At 43.3% G+C, this 15,539-nt stretch overlaps 3 protein-coding genes and 1 non-coding gene across 4 annotated transcripts in view; 3 read left to right on the forward strand and 1 right to left on the reverse strand.

Moving 5' to 3' along the window:
• LOC128725981 (uncharacterized) overlaps positions 1-2,514 on the reverse strand; it is a 62,614-nt gene extending 60,100 nt beyond the window's left edge. Inside the window, exon 1 of the mRNA XM_053819756.1 lies at positions 2,435-2,514. Within this exon, the coding sequence (XP_053675731.1) occupies positions 2,435-2,459 (25 nt within the window). The 5' untranslated portion in view covers positions 2,460-2,514. The remainder of the gene's footprint in view (positions 1-2,434) is intronic.
• Positions 2,515-4,676: 2,162 nt separating this feature from the next.
• On the forward strand, positions 4,677-4,748 carry Trnaw-cca (transfer RNA tryptophan (anticodon CCA)). The gene has a single exon. It is a non-coding gene; the product is annotated as a tRNA-Trp (tRNA).
• A 2,857-nt stretch (positions 4,749-7,605) lies between these two features.
• On the forward strand, positions 7,606-11,944 carry LOC128723995 (uncharacterized). The gene is made up of 5 exons (XM_053817760.1): positions 7,606-8,923; positions 8,986-9,157; positions 10,087-10,114; positions 10,204-11,530; positions 11,593-11,944. The coding sequence occupies exons 1-5, from the start codon at positions 7,606-7,608 to the stop codon at positions 11,778-11,780; spliced, it is 3,033 nt and encodes a 1,010-aa protein (XP_053673735.1). The 3' UTR covers positions 11,781-11,944.
• A 479-nt stretch (positions 11,945-12,423) lies between these two features.
• LOC128725991 (cytochrome P450 6d3-like) lies at positions 12,424-14,244 on the forward strand. The gene is made up of 2 exons (XM_053819767.1): positions 12,424-13,816; positions 13,890-14,244. Exons 1-2 carry the CDS (start codon positions 12,499-12,501, stop codon positions 14,054-14,056), a joined length of 1,485 nt encoding a protein of 494 aa, XP_053675742.1. The 5' UTR covers positions 12,424-12,498; the 3' UTR covers positions 14,057-14,244.
• Positions 14,245-15,539: the final 1,295 nt, after the last annotated feature.

Raw genomic sequence — 15,539 nt, forward strand, 5'->3', positions numbered from 1 at the left:
TGCGTTTCGTGGCAGATCCATTCCAAGCAGCTCATGCTTCATTTGCCCACCCTTCAACCAGGCTTCAGGCTAGTCTTGTTTGGTCCTCGTTTCGCTGAAATTAAATTTTTCCCCGTACGTGCAACATTAATTAGCCTAATTACGAGTCCATGTTCTCGAGCGTTCGTGCAGAGCGAAATGAGAGCTTCTCAAGGGGCGGAAAACATGAACGAGTGGAAAAGGGCATTGCAAAACATGATTCCACGGAAAGTGACGGTGGCTTCCATTTTTTCAACGCCGCCTCTGCGGATACCAGCAAGATATCGCGACGGATGCTACATGCGCGCTTTCGTCGACGGCATCGCGTTGCGCTGCTGTGATCCTGTGTATTGGATCAATTTAGAGTCCCTTGAAGAAGAGGGCGTTGCCATGGGTACGCTTATACCGCCACGAACGGCAACCATACGATACGCCCTGTTTGATTTCAGTCGGTTGTGACATCTTTTAGCTGCACCGGAAAATGGGCACTTTGGTTGGAGCGTTGCGAGTGGCACATGGAAATTGGCAGGCGCGTGAAATTAAGCTTCTGCCACGATCCAGCAGCCACTGAATTCTGAGGAGATATCACTTCGTGTTAGGCTTCAACACGATGCGATATGAAATTGGAACGCATGCATCAGGTTGCTATTGGAGCTGTTTACGTATTGATTTTCCTTGTCTGTTTTGTGTTTTCTTGCACATTTGGCTTATTGTAAATTGTCTGTTTTCTTTGAAATCATTCATACAATTGGATTTATTGCATTTCATCACTAAGCGCAATCGGGTTTCCCCAGTTAAGCAGATCTTCGCTCACTCGGCAGGGAAAGCTAGCAATCATAAAAGCACTATTTTAAAAATTGTTTAATCGTGCAAAATGTAGCGATATAAGATGGGTTTTCAACAAGAAATAACCAAGCATATAATGCAATAAGTAGCACAATAACATGTTGAATAGAGTAGTTTAAGAAACTATTTAGTTAATCTTAACATAAAAATGAACTAAAATTACTTTTCAACTTATAGTTTCATACCGTCGGTGTTTACAAAGTATTAAAAAAAAATAGTTGAGGAGTTTTCAAAATATCAACTATTTTCCGGATAATTTTTTACAATTAACTAAAATTTACTTTGTATGAAGCATTTTTTTACATAGATGCTGTCATCCATCCTTCTCGTTGTCACCACTATCAATGTTATTAGATTGTTATAATGTTGTCTTGCATGAGATCGTTTGATCATTATTCCTGTTATTTGTTCGTTTTATTTATCATTCCTATTATTATGCACTAATCATATATGCTCTGTTATCCGGTTTGCAGCACAGGAAGTGAACTTTACCAGTACGAAAACACAGCACATCGTAAAAAAGGTTGGTCTGTTCACTTAACAGAAAACTAGACTGCCTTGATTTATTTATCTGAACCTTATGGGACGCTGGCATAGAAAACAAAAAAAAGAAGACGCAGTAATAAATAAAACAAAAGCACCATCGCATTTAAACAGCTACATGAGCTGGCCCGAAAACGATGAATTCTTTCGACCATCCGGACCTAAACAAGCGCGATGTTGTTAGACCGTTTATGTTGCTTCAACCATATTTCGAGCGTGTTGTAGCGCAAAAACACACGGTAAACTCATTTAAACCAAACAACAAAAAGAAATCCCAGAAAACCTATTCGCTCAGCGGAAAATCACGTTCCCTGCCTCGGACTTAGGGAAGTGTTTTTCAGGCCACAGCGTCCTAAGCAAAACGAAGAAACAAGCAACCGAACCGGAAGCAAGCACAAAACACACCACTCAGCATCCAGCAGAATTAATGATGTAATTGTAAGAACTAACAATTGAGGGGGAAAAAAACCTCTACCATAAACCGCCTGAAACATTCGACCGAGCAGCCTCTCCGGTCTCGGCTGGAACGTCCTCCCATCATTATTATCATCATCGGCGTCGTGCTAGTCGTCGTCGTCGTCTCCGTCGACGTGATCCGCACATCCGCTCCGGCCTCATCATCATCGATCAACGATGTTCCAGTTCCGGTTTCCGGTGCCTTTAGAAGCACGAAAACTGGGACGGAGAGCGAGCGAGAGAGAAAGCAAGCAGGAAAAAAAGAAAAACAAAGGTAGGAAGGATCCCGCTCGAGAGTCCTTTCCGTCCCATCACGTCGGTTGGTCGTTTGTGCCAATATTTGAATCAATATTTTTCCACACTTTGCCGGACCGGAAATCAACGCGTCCTAGCTCAAACCTTGCCAGTCCCGTCTCCCATCCCAGGGATTCCTTTTATTTCAAACGGGTGTTTACACAAACCATTTGCAAACAGGAAATCACCAGCCTTTGCCGGTCTGTCAGCGAGAGCCTTCTCTTTTTGATTCCCTCCATATACCATCCCGCCAGCAACCCCGTCTCGTTTCACTTACCACCGGTTCTCATTGTGGCCGCCATGTTTGCTGATTATTCCTGACGTCCGCCGAAGGTCGATCGTTTACCCGGGTCAGAGATTGAATGTGTGATGGATATTTTTCGCTCTACTCCTCTTTCGCTGTTATCAAGCTCCAGCACGTCGATTTGGGTAGCCTGAATGTGTGTGTTTTTTTTTTCCTTTTTTCGAAGTCAATCCTCAGAACAGCCAGGTGTATCGGGCAGTGTCGACGCCGTTCGCCGTGTGCAGCAGGCCGATGTTGCTCCTGTGCCAGTTGGTGTGTGCCCTTGATGATGATGGAGATGGACGGAAGAAAGAAAAAAGCAATTTCCAACATTTTATTAACAGTCAATCGATGCAAAGGATCCTTCCCAAAGGCTCGAAGTGTGAAAACCCATCAAACAAAAATAAAAAAAAAACAAAAATTAGGTAACCTTTGATGTGGCCGTTCTTTTTCTGCTCGGCCCAGGTCAAGAATGGGAGAGTTGATTTAGCTTTCGATTTGTGCCTAATCTCTAATAGATCATTCCCGAAACCCAAGCACCCCCAGCACCGTTGCACGGTCTCTTTCCAGTTATTTTCCGGAAACAGCCAAGGCCCAACTTCGCCAGTCCACTCTTCCACCCCCACGGGTAGAACGTGCCTCGGAAGCATTATTTACCGGGTAGCGTGAGAGGAGCATCGGTCACAACGTGCGTCCCGGGTTTATGAGCACTAAATTTTGCGCTCCACAGTGGAGGTTTCATCATTACACTAAACCGCAATTTCGGGATTCCGTTCCTGGTGGACGTACGTTTGTTTTTTCTCGCCCGTTTTCCGCCAACTGGGCTGGGCTTGCCTATAAAAATGTGAATTGCTGTGATTCCGTGATATCGTTACATGGTGGCTCTCCCGATGGTTTGGATGTGTTTTTCCGGGCGACCCTTGATGGCCGTCGATATTTTATCCCGAGCCATACCCGGACGGCTATTGACCGCCAGACGCTTGAAGCGATCGTCGACAAATCACTGTCCATTTGTGGCACTCGTGCGCCATCTTACGATTATAGTCCTCGGTAATGTATGATCGTACGGGTCATTGATTTGGATGCGCAGCAATTTTCTCAACTATTATCCTTGTTTTTTTTTTTCGAAGGAAAAAGGCTGTGAGGATGGTGCGAGAAAAATAAATTAAAACGGGCTCTGGTAAAATTTCCATAACAAATACTAATAGCATATTGGAGATGCGAGTCGCTTGGGAACCTATTCAAAACGATTGAAAACGTAAACCGGCTGCTACAAATGGTTCAATGATAACTTAAAATACATTTCCATACCGACTGGAAGGCACACTTATATAATTTCATTTTCACGCTAACTCCATTCCACAGAAAAAAAACTTGGATTTATCGCTCGATTGAATGAATATTGTACAGCTAAAGCGCATAAACAGTGTAAATAACAATACCAGAGCCGGCAATTCGGCCTCCGACTCGCACTGAAAAATGTAATGGCCCCCCATTATGCTAATCTCGCATAATTACAAAGATCCCAAATGCAATATTTGCAGGAAAATATTGAAGCCACGGATTTTGGATATTTTTGATTGTAGAGAAAAACTTACACGAAAGTAGAAAAAGCAAACTCGAAAAAGCAAACACGCCCTCCGTTATTGTCAACAAAAGCATTGCTGCAAAGAAATTGGGCGGCGTGGTTCGGTCTAGGCTTGCAGGAACGGAGCGGAAACTGTTTGAAAATGCTTTCGCAAGCGGTGGTATGAGTGGAAGAAAGGATGCGGAAGGCTTATAATTAATGGTATTTCTCAAGCGATGGCCCAACTTCCGCTGATCCCTTTCTAGCGTGTCCTTGTTTTCAGAAGGTATTGTCAAGCGCAAGAAGGAAAGAATTGTGCGAATGGTGTATTATTACGGAGAAGAACAAACAGCGCGCTTCGTTTTTCAGCGTTTTTCTGGGATTAAGCAGTTACAGAGTTTCGGTTGGAAATTTTCATAATCTCATGAGCCCTGGGTGCACGGAAAAAGGGTGTCGTACTGAAGTAAACCTTAGATTTTGCTAACACGATGCATGCTTGATAATATTTTTCTTGGTAATAAATCTCAAGACTTTTAGTAGCTAAGGGAGAACATAAACAACAGTATATTACAAAAATAGTATACTATAAGCGTGCATTTTCATATCGTTTTTCGCACTCTGCCAATTACCAATAACGGTGTCCTATTTTTCACCAAATCCCACATCGTAGACTCCGTGGCGCAACGGTAGCGCGTCTGACTCCAGATCAGAAGGTTGCGTGTTCAAATCACGTCGGGGTCAATAATGCAGTGCACTTCAAAAAGTGTCCAGTTATCCTTTTTATACTATTTTTTTATATAACGAACAAGATTGGCTTTATCACATCTTCATGTTATATTGCAGACATATGTTTTTGCTCTTTCTTAGCCAATTCACTTTTCAACGAGTGCAATCTCAATAAAGCCTCGGATCGCATGCCCGACAGGCAGCAAGCGTGAAAAAAGTATTCCCACCATTCATTACTTTTACCGTCGCTTGTTTGCGTGTGGCAGCCCAACGCCGGAAAAAAATTACAGTAAAGCCGAGTGAAAGAGCAACCTGGTTTAATTAAATTATCAACGAACGTATATAAATAACCTCTCGTTCGTGTGCACGCGTACACGAGTCGCGCACGCGGGTGCCACATCGGCGTAAAGATAAGCGCGGAACCAGTTCCCTTTATCGCTGCCGGTGAGAGTTTACGCTCCGCTAGCCATTGCCAAGGCCAGTCAACGCTGTCGGGTTTCCATTTGACAATCTTGCTTGCTTCTGGTACACGTACCTTCTCTCGATTCTTTATTTTTCTCTCTCCCTCTCGCAATTTCGATGATTTCTTCTCTTTGAGCTAAATATATTGCTTTATGCTCGCATTTTCCTACGGCTCCATCGGCTATGCTCGTCAACGTAGTAGGCATGGTACAGCAAGCTCTTGGCGTTTGAGCATCACGGAGCATAATCTCGGCGACATGCGACGATACTTCTAGCTTTCAACGCAAACACAGTGCCTGACAGAATTGGCGAAAACGTGTCAACGCATATTAGTGACAATCCAAAATGTATCCCAATGACGATGAAATTGTAATTGATTTTCATGTTTAAGAAGAAAAAATTAAACCATTATCAATTGAGCAAACTATAACCAAATCATCATCTTTCTTAAATTCACTCCAAGCACTGTAATCAAGCCTCGGTGAATGAGAGAAGTTGTTTACTCAGCCTCCCTTGGCGCTAGCATAAAGCAAGCAACCCTACTATGCTTGCGTTTGCCGGACTGCTTCAACATACTCAGCTTGGTTGCCAGATTCTCCGCACCGCGCCGAGCGAACATCAATCATCAAGCCTCAATCCTCGGGTGTGTCACTGCATGTGCACTTCTTTCACAGAAAGCTTTATCATCGTAGAACGGGTAAGAATCCGAAGAGGATTCTACTCGAGCCGGCCGCTGAACGCCATCGATGATGAACGACTCGAGCGGCATCTGTGGGCAATTGGCACTAAATTCCAGCAGTCTATGGATGCCATCGTTTTGCTGTCGAATCTCACCAAAAGTGTGCTTTAAAGTGTGCCATTTGATGAAGAAAGTAATTGACTGGAAATAAACGCCACCGCAACCTTTGATTTGCTGTCTTTTGAATAGTCTTCACTGTGAAAGGCTCTCAGTAATAAAACTTTCCCACGTTTTATGATTAACAACGGTTTGCACTCCTGATAGGGATGAACTTGCTGAAATACGACTTCGTATTAAAATTACACATTAAGTGGTCTATGCCTGTTTATCGGTTTCAGAGAGTTGAGTTGATTGATAAAATTTTGACTTGAGATTTAAGCTATAAGAGGACACAAAATAACGGCAATGTTCCTAATAATGAGGTGTACGTTAATATTAAAAGCAGAAGTGTACCACGTCATGCGTGACATATGCAGATACTTATGATTGAAAAGGGCACGTTGTATTTCTGAGAATCAGACACATGTTATCAATTTTCTGGTATCAAAACAAAGCAGTTACCATGATCTTTCTCCGAAGATCAAAGCAACCTTCATCGTTACGGTTGATGGTTCATCAAAGAAGTTTCTCGCAGCTTGGTATATCTGAGAACAAACCGAATAAATCTTTAGAGCTCCAAACGATGGTTGGAATGTGCAGCTAGTAAAAAAACAAATTTTCCTTGAACTGAAGCAAAGAGGACATGTTAATTATTGATGTTTCCCAAAATATTTCCCTTGCATGATTAATATTCATTTGAATTCCGACCGTGAGCGCTTGTCTTCGTTCTAAGCTACCGGCGTGAGGTTCTGTGAAATTCGTAATGCCAACCGTTCCGTGAACGATTTCGCAAAATCCAACTGTCGGTTCGCATTTTCTCAACTTCCACACTCACTAATTAGATCATGTGGAATTTCAACCAACCGACCGTTTCCAAGGAACCAGCTCTTTCGGGTAGCCGTCAACCAAGTAACACCTTTGCTGAGCATTGCATGATTAAGGTGTCTGAGAAGTTTGCCGGTAGAGCGGTTAACCATCGGAATTCCAGAGCAGATACACACAAAACTATATGAAAGAAAATATTCTTGAGATAGCATAGTCCAAAAGATCGAAAAATGTATTGAAACATTCTCTTCTTACTGGGAAACAAAATATTATCTTGAGATAAATTTACGCTTTAAAAACTAGATCAGCTCATTGCTTGTATTCTATTCAACAACTGATTTCTAAGTCGTAGCTCATGCAGTTCGATTACTAAAGCTCGCCATCTGTTGCAACAGCTCAAAAAGGTTAAATCTTGTTTCTACAACAAGTAAACACAGACTGTCTGGGTGCGAAACAAAATAATGACAATGACTTGCTTGCAGTTAAATGCACGGGAAATGATTACAGTTTCATCCACTGCTCACCAGATAGTGAGCATGATAGTGCGAGATCGCTTCTGAGAGTTACTGATAGTCAGACTGTGTCGTCACAAACATGAACGCTGGCGTAAATAGTGAAAGACATAGATTTGTTATCTACGATGCAATTGATAAGAACGCAGCCGTTGTGCATGTGTGTTCTCCGGCCGATGACAGGAAAGTATAAAATGCTGAGAATTTCTTCAAACCTTGTACTAACAAATCAGTGATGATCGCGTTCACTATCGTTCTAATTCTATCAGCAGTGTTCTTTACGCTCAAATACGTCTACACATACTGGGACCGGCATGGACTACCGAATCTCAAACCGGAGATTCCCTACGGAAACATCAGATCATTGGCGGAGAAAAAAGATTCGCTAAACGTGGCGATAAACAACCTGTACGAACGATCGTCGGAACGATTGATCGGTGTGTATCTATTCTTCCGGCCAGCTATCCTCATCCGTGATGCTCACCTTGCAAAACGGATCATGGTGAACGATTTCCAGCATTTCCAAGATCGCGGCGTGTATTGTAACGAGCATGGCGATCCAATGTCAGCGAATCTATTCGCGTTACCCGGTCAACGCTGGAAAAACTTACGCTCAAAGCTGACACCGACCTTCACCTCTGGTCAATTACGAAACATGTTACCAACGTTTTTGAACGAGGGTCACAAGCTGCAACAGTACTTGGAAGAGCCTGCCCGGGAGCAGAAGATCGTCGATATGCGTGACATCACGTCACGCTATGTGCTGGATGTCATCGCGTCTGTTTTCTTCGGGCTTGAGACGAACTGTCTTCATAATCCTTGTGATCCGTTCCGAACAGCATTGCTCGATCTGAACAACCCCAGCAGTTTCCTTAATAATTTTAGAGCAATAGGAGTGTTTCTGTGTCCTGCATTGCTCAAATATACGGGATTGAGCTCACTATCGCCACCGATGAAAAAGTTTACCTCCGATGTAGTCTTCTCCCATTTGCATCACCGTGAAAGCAATCAAATATCACGCAAGGACTTTTTACAGATGTTGATCGAGCTTCGTCGAAATAGGAGTGAAAGTAATCGTGTATTGTTTTCTGATGATCAGTGCGCGGCAAACGTTTTCTTATTTTATTCTGCTGGAGCAGACACTTCCACTGGCACAATATCATTCACGCTGCACGAGCTTACACACAATGCAGATGCAATGATGAAACTGCAGCAAGAGATTGACGATATGATGGAACGACACAATGGTCAAATTAACTACGACAATATCAAGGAGATGAAGTACCTCGATCAGTGTGTGAAGGAAACGCTCAGAAAGTATCCTGCTCTTGCGATCCTCAATCGTGAATGCACCATAGATTATCGCGTGCCGGATAGTGACGTTGTGATACGCAAGGGAACGCAGATTATCATCCCTTTGTTGGGGTACAGTATGGATGAGAAATATTTCCCTGATCCGAACCTCTACTCACCAGAGCGATTCGATGATGCCACGAAAAACTACGATCAGGATGCATACCATCCGTTCGGTTCTGGACCGCGCAATTGCATTGGTAAGTGGGTCATTTGTGTGAGAGACATCCCAAAGCTGACTAACATCTTATCTTATTTGCAGGACTGCGACAAGGAATACTGGTAACGAAGATAGCCCTCATACTTATGCTGTCGAAGTTCAACTTCTACTCAACCATTCCATCAAAAATTACCTTCGAGAACGTATCCATAACTCTGGCGCCCAAGGGTGGGCTTCCGATGAGGATCGAAAAACGAACGAATAAATCATACTGGTGATAGCAAATTTAAAACAATACCTGTACCGAATGTTTTGCGCAATATGTCATGGACCAATTTTTTTAACCACTATTTAAGCCATCTTTCAGATTATTTACCGACAATTTCATTTTCGGTTTAGTATTCCGCAAAAGCTAGTTTTCGAATATTTCTTAGTTTTGAATTATTAATTATACTAAATAATTTTCTGTCACTTCTAAGTAATACTCATTAATGCACTGAAAATGTAGAAAATTAGCTGAAAAAAGCCTATTTAAACATTTTTGATCTAAGTAAGTAGGGATAATTTTTTTAGAACAAAAAATGCGAAATGCACAATATGAAAAATATGACAAAAATACCTGTTTGCATCCTAAAATATGATGAGCTTTTTTGTAAGCTTGCAATACGTTTACTTCGGTATCATCTAACGGTTCTCTCTGACCATTCATAAACAACGAACATAAAGTTGACTTAAACAACTTTACGTTCTAAACAAAAAATAAATACTTTAAGTTTGCTTTTGATTTTGTCGTATTAATATGATCTCGTTAATACTGGATGAGAACTATTATTCTCCTTCTTAAATTTTTTACCAATCATTGCACAATCAATGCCTGTCTTGTAAAGGCTTTCTATGATTTGGAAGGCAACATTACATCCTGTTTATTTGAGCATAAAGTAGCAGCGAATGTAAGAGACAAAAGCGTGAGATCCAACCCCTTCAAGCGCCTTCCGGGGTGCTGGGCAAAACTCAGAACGAATATGAACACAAAACAGTCAATTGGTTGATTTGTACGAAACATCTAGACGTTGCTACATAAAATTAATGTTGGGCATCATGGCACGTCCACAAGCGAATTTAGATTCAACATGCTACTGATACATCAAAGCTTAATGATTCAAACTACGAGCATTTATGCTCCTAGACATCAAACTTTCAAAGCATTGATTTGGCACACGCATACAAATGTGTAACTGATTTGAAAAGGCTATAAATACCCTACGTAAGCTTCGAGAATGCTTATTGAGTGTCGTGAAGTTGATCGATAGGTGACCACAGTATTCCGTAATGATTATTTACACGCTCGGGCTCGTGGCATTGCTGCTTTTCATCGGACTGCGGTACATTTACACATACTGGGACCGGCATGGACTACCGAACCTCAAACCGGAGATTCCCTACGGAAACCTTAGATCATTGGCGAAGAAAAAAGATTCGCTAAACGTGGCGATAAACAACCTGTACGAACGATCGTCGGAACGATTGATCGGTGTGTATCTATTCTTCCGGCCAGCTATCCTCATCCGTGATGCTCACCTTGCAAAACGGATCATGGTGAACGATTTCCAGCACTTCCACGATCGTGGTATTTACTGCAACGAGCATGGCGATCCAATGTCAGCGAACTTATTCGCGTTACCCGGACAACGTTGGAAAAACTTGCGCTCAAAGCTAACACCGACCTTCACATCAGTTCAATTACGAAACATGTTACCAACGTTTTTGAACGAGGGTCACAAACTGCAACAGTACTTGGAAGAGCCTGCCCGGGAGCAGAAGATCGTCGATATGCGTGACATCACATCTCGCTATGTGCTGGATGTCATCGCGTCTGTTTTCTTCGGGCTTGAGACGAACTGTCTCCATAATCTTAGTGATCCGTTCCGAATAGCATTGGTCAAACTGAACAATCCCAACAGTTTCCTAAACAACATTAGAGCGGCGGGAGTGTTTTTGTGTCCAGCATTGCTCAAATACACCGGGTTAAGCTCACTATCGCCACATATGAAAAAGTTTACCACGGATGTCGTTAGCACCAATCTGAAGCAGCGAGAAAACGAACAATTATCACGGAAAGACTTCATACAGATGTTGATCGAGCTGCGTCGCGATACAAATGATACCTCGGAAGAATTCCTCACAGATGCACAGTGCGCGGCAAACGTGTTTTTGTTCTACACCGCTGGTTCAGATACCTCCACCAGTGCTATTTCTTATACTCTGCACGAGCTTACACACAATGCAGATGCAATGATGAAACTGCAGCAAGAGATTGACGATATGATGGAACGACACAACGGTCAAATCAACTACGACAATATCAAGGAGATGAAGTACCTCGATCAGTGTGTGAAGGAAACGCTTAGAAAGTATCCTGCTCTTGCGATCCTCAATCGTGAATGCACCATAGATTATCGCGTGCCGGATAGTGACGTTGTGATACGCAAGGGAACGCAGATTATCATCCCTTTGTTGGGGTATGGTATGGATGAGAAATATTTCCCTGATCCGAGCCTCTACTCACCAGAGCGATTTGATGATGCCACGAAAAACTACGATCAGGATGCATACCATCCGTTCGGTTCTGGACCGCGCAATTGCATTGGTAAGTGGGTCATTTGTGTGAGAGACATCCCAAAGCTGACTAACAACTTATCTCATTTGCAGGACTGCGACAAGGAATACTGGTAACGAAGATAGCCCTCGTACTTATGCTGTCGAAGTTCAACTTCTACTCAACCATTCCATCAAAGATCACCTTTGAGCCCGTCACTGTCACACTAGCACCAAATGGAGGACTTCCGATGAGGATTGCGAAACGGATGAATACCAAAACGTCGATGGTGAAAATATAGTGCGTCTCGTTGCATAAAAATATGCATACTTTATTAGTCCTATTTTCGTCATATGTCAATAATTTTGCAAATTTTATTTGTATGCAGGAACGATTATTTGGCTACGAGAAAAATTGCAAGTGGCAGAAACCATAAACAAGACGGACTTTGACCGTTCAACGGTTGGTAAGCCTATTGAGAATAAAAAGTACAAAAAAAAAGAATAATGTAACTTGTCTTGTTTAAATTGAGTCTTAATACAATCTAATGCATTAACATAGCTTTTTAAAATATTTTCAAACACCCATGTTGTCTGCTAAAATTAATATATTTCTTCAATAAATAAAACGTGTGTGTTGACCGTACATACGCGAGCAAAATGGTGACTTCATTGTTGATACCTAAAGCGTCCAGCGGGCGTTCCATGTGTCCGCACGCATAGATTGTTGATTGACACCATGGCACATCTACTATTGGGGCCAAGCAGCACCATCAACTCACTGACACCATTAGAAAATAAATCCATCCAGTAGTGCGCACATCGGCGATGCTCGACTCCAGAGTTATGAATCCACTAATTAGTCGGGCATATGTGCGCGTGAAGTTGATTCAAACTGGTGTAAAAACCCAGCGTGACCCTCACGAACGCTTACTGAGTGTTGTGAACTTGACCACGAAGCGTGGTATCAGTCAGCGTGTACAACCAGATCATTTGACTCACACTGTGTGCGCTGAGACAATGTTTATATACACGATCGGGCTCGTAGCGTTGTTGCTTTTCATCGGCCTGCGCTACGTCTACTCATATTGGGACTGGCATGGCCTTCCCAACATTAAACCGGAGATTCCTTTTGGAAACCTAAAAATAGTGGCTGAAAAAAAGTGCTCATTCGGTGTCGCTATTAACAGCCTGTACAATCGCTCGACCGAGCGTCTAGTGGGCGTGTATTTGCTCTTTCGTCCAGCAATCCTCGTACGCGATGCCCACCTGGCGAAGCTGATTATGGTGAACGATTTCCAGCACTTCCACGATCGCGGTGTGTATTGCAACGAACAGTCGGATCCACTTTCGGCACATATCTTTGCACTGCCCGGTCAACGATGGAAGAACTTGCGTGCGCGGCTAACGCCGACCTTCACCTCTGTTCAATTGCGCAACATGATGCCTACGCTGCTGGACGTCGGCCGTAAGCTGCTTGATCACATGCACACACTTGAGAGCGAAACGAGTTTGGTGGATATGCGTGATGTGTCTTCGCGATTTGTGTTAGACATTATCTCGTCCGTATTCTTCGGGCTTGAGTCGAATTGTATTCACGACACGAAAGACCCTTTCCTAACGACATTGCAACGGGTGAACAGAGCCGGAAACTTTATCGACAACATACGCACGGCTGGCGTGTTTCTCTGTCCGAGTTTGCTGAAGCTAACGAGGCTTAGATCGATCCCACCGGAGCTGTACACGTTTGTCATGGATCTGATCCGGTACCAGATCAGCAATCGTGAGAAAAACCAGATCACCCGAAAAGACTTCATTCAGTTGATCATTGATCTGCGTCGTGAGGCCGGAATCGACTCAAGTGAAGCGCTGACTGTCGAACAGTGTGCTGCTAATGTGTTTCTTTTCTACGTTGCCGGTGCGGAAACATCTACCGCAACCATTTCGTTCACGCTTCACGAGCTGTCCCACAATCCGGTGGTGATGGCGAAGCTACAACGCGAGATCGACGAGATGATGGAGCGCAACAAGGGCGTCATCACGTACGACAACATTAACGAACTGAAGTTTCTGGATCTTTGTGTCAAGGAAACGCTGCGAAAGTACCCGGGACTGCCGATTCTGAACCGAGTTTGCACAATGGATTATCGCGTGCCGAACAGTGACACAGTTATTCGTAAGGACACGCAGGTGATCATCCCTTTGCTAGGCTATGGGATGGACGAGAAGTACTTCCCGAACCCGGAGCTCTACTCGCCAGAGCGATTCGATGAGGCAGCACCAAATTACGATCCCGACGCGTACTATCCGTTTGGTGCAGGGCCACGAAATTGCATTGGTAAGTTGCAGGGTGTGCTTTTTTATTACGTTGAACTCTTTTTCTAACTAATTTTCGCTATGTTCTTTGTTAGGTCTGCGGCAGGGAGTGTTGGTGTCGAAAATTGGAATTTTGTTGATGCTTTCGAAGTACAACTTCATACCAACCGTTCCGGCAAAAATTACGTTTGCCACGGCTACGATTCCTCTCGCACCTGCCGATGGACTGCCGATGAGAGTGGTGTTGAGAAAGCAAATCTGAGTGAATATGCATCTGTGATACGCATAGTGGTTCATTGAGATGGCAAAAAAAAATTTGAAGAAAATTCTTCAACAATGCATACAGTTGAGTACGCTACTCACAACATTCCCAAATACATCATATTAATGTTCTTCTATCAAAACGACACAAGCAGGGAATGATTTCAGAACCTAAATATGTGCTTTATATGAAGAGTAAACTTATAAGAGTTTTAATTAATAAACTTATAATCCAACTGTTAGATATGATTACGACATGTTATCGGAGTGCGCGACTAAAGTGTTTGAAGTTATCATGGTGCTCTTCTCCCGTCGGCTTTTGTTTTCCTGGGACTTATCTCCGATGGTAGCCCATTCGCTTTCACAATCACAAAACAACACTTAACCGGTGTTATCGTTTAACGTTTCATTCACCGGCGTCAACCAGACTCAAGTAACGCGACGCCGAGCAAATCGTGAGTTAGCAAAATGCGAAGAAAGAAATTGCAACATCACTGTCGCTCCCAGAGCTTCATTGGTTCTCTTGCTATCTGCGCTGGGCACGCTTCCTGAAGTAGAATTAAAATCATACCTATACTAACACTGCCACCACCCAGGGTGATATCATTTATTGAAACAGCAAAACAGGTTGTACGTTCTAGGCACGCGCGCGAACAGGTGACAAACTGCTAACAGTGGTTTTATTGTTCATTCCCTTAATTGCATCATTGTTTAGTGTGGACATATGGCCATTAGTTTCCGGTCGTATTTACTACTAAGGTTGAGTGGAGTCAGAATACGGATTAATACCGGAGGGCCCAGGTAGTTGGGCATCTGGACAAACCTTAGTTTAGAAGAAAAAGCATCATTGTTTTATACTCTTTGATGGTGATTTGCTCATCGCGTTTATATGAAGTACCAAAAACTCCACAACATCATACATTAAAAACAAGTAATCTGTTGGGACCATGGTTGTATGATTTATTTTCAAACTTTCCGTTTTTTTCCCCCCCAAAAGCATACGGAGGAGTTCGTTAACTAACTGACAGAAGTACTCAATTCCCACTACTCACAAACGAAGCGCATCCCACAAACGGGTGACCTTTAGCCGGAAAACAACCCACACCCCCAACCTTTCAATGTGGTCGTGCGTGGGAAACATCCGGTATGCTAACGTGTGACGTGCAACGTTTCCCGCATGCTGAAGCATAGCACGAGACAGAGGGCATCCGGTTCTGGTCGGATTTACGCTAGGATTGCCCGATTGCCGGGTGGACGTTTCGCCAAAAATCTGTTATCCAACCTGCCAAAAGTGCTGTCAATCAATCCGCCGAAAACGTGCCGGGGTTGTGAGCTGCTTTGCTTCCGCCACTCGAGGGTTGGCGATAAAGGTGCTGAGTATCAGCGGACGATGAGCGCGTCCTCGATGGCAACGCTGGTAAAAGGATTCAATTTCGGGTCGGGTATGGTTTCCCAGAAAGGAAGCCCGTTGCAAGGGTTATGCT

Source organism: Anopheles nili, chromosome 3, assembly GCF_943737925.1.
Source record: "Anopheles nili chromosome 3, idAnoNiliSN_F5_01, whole genome shotgun sequence".
Lineage (NCBI taxonomy): Eukaryota > Metazoa > Arthropoda > Insecta > Diptera > Culicidae > Anopheles > Anopheles nili.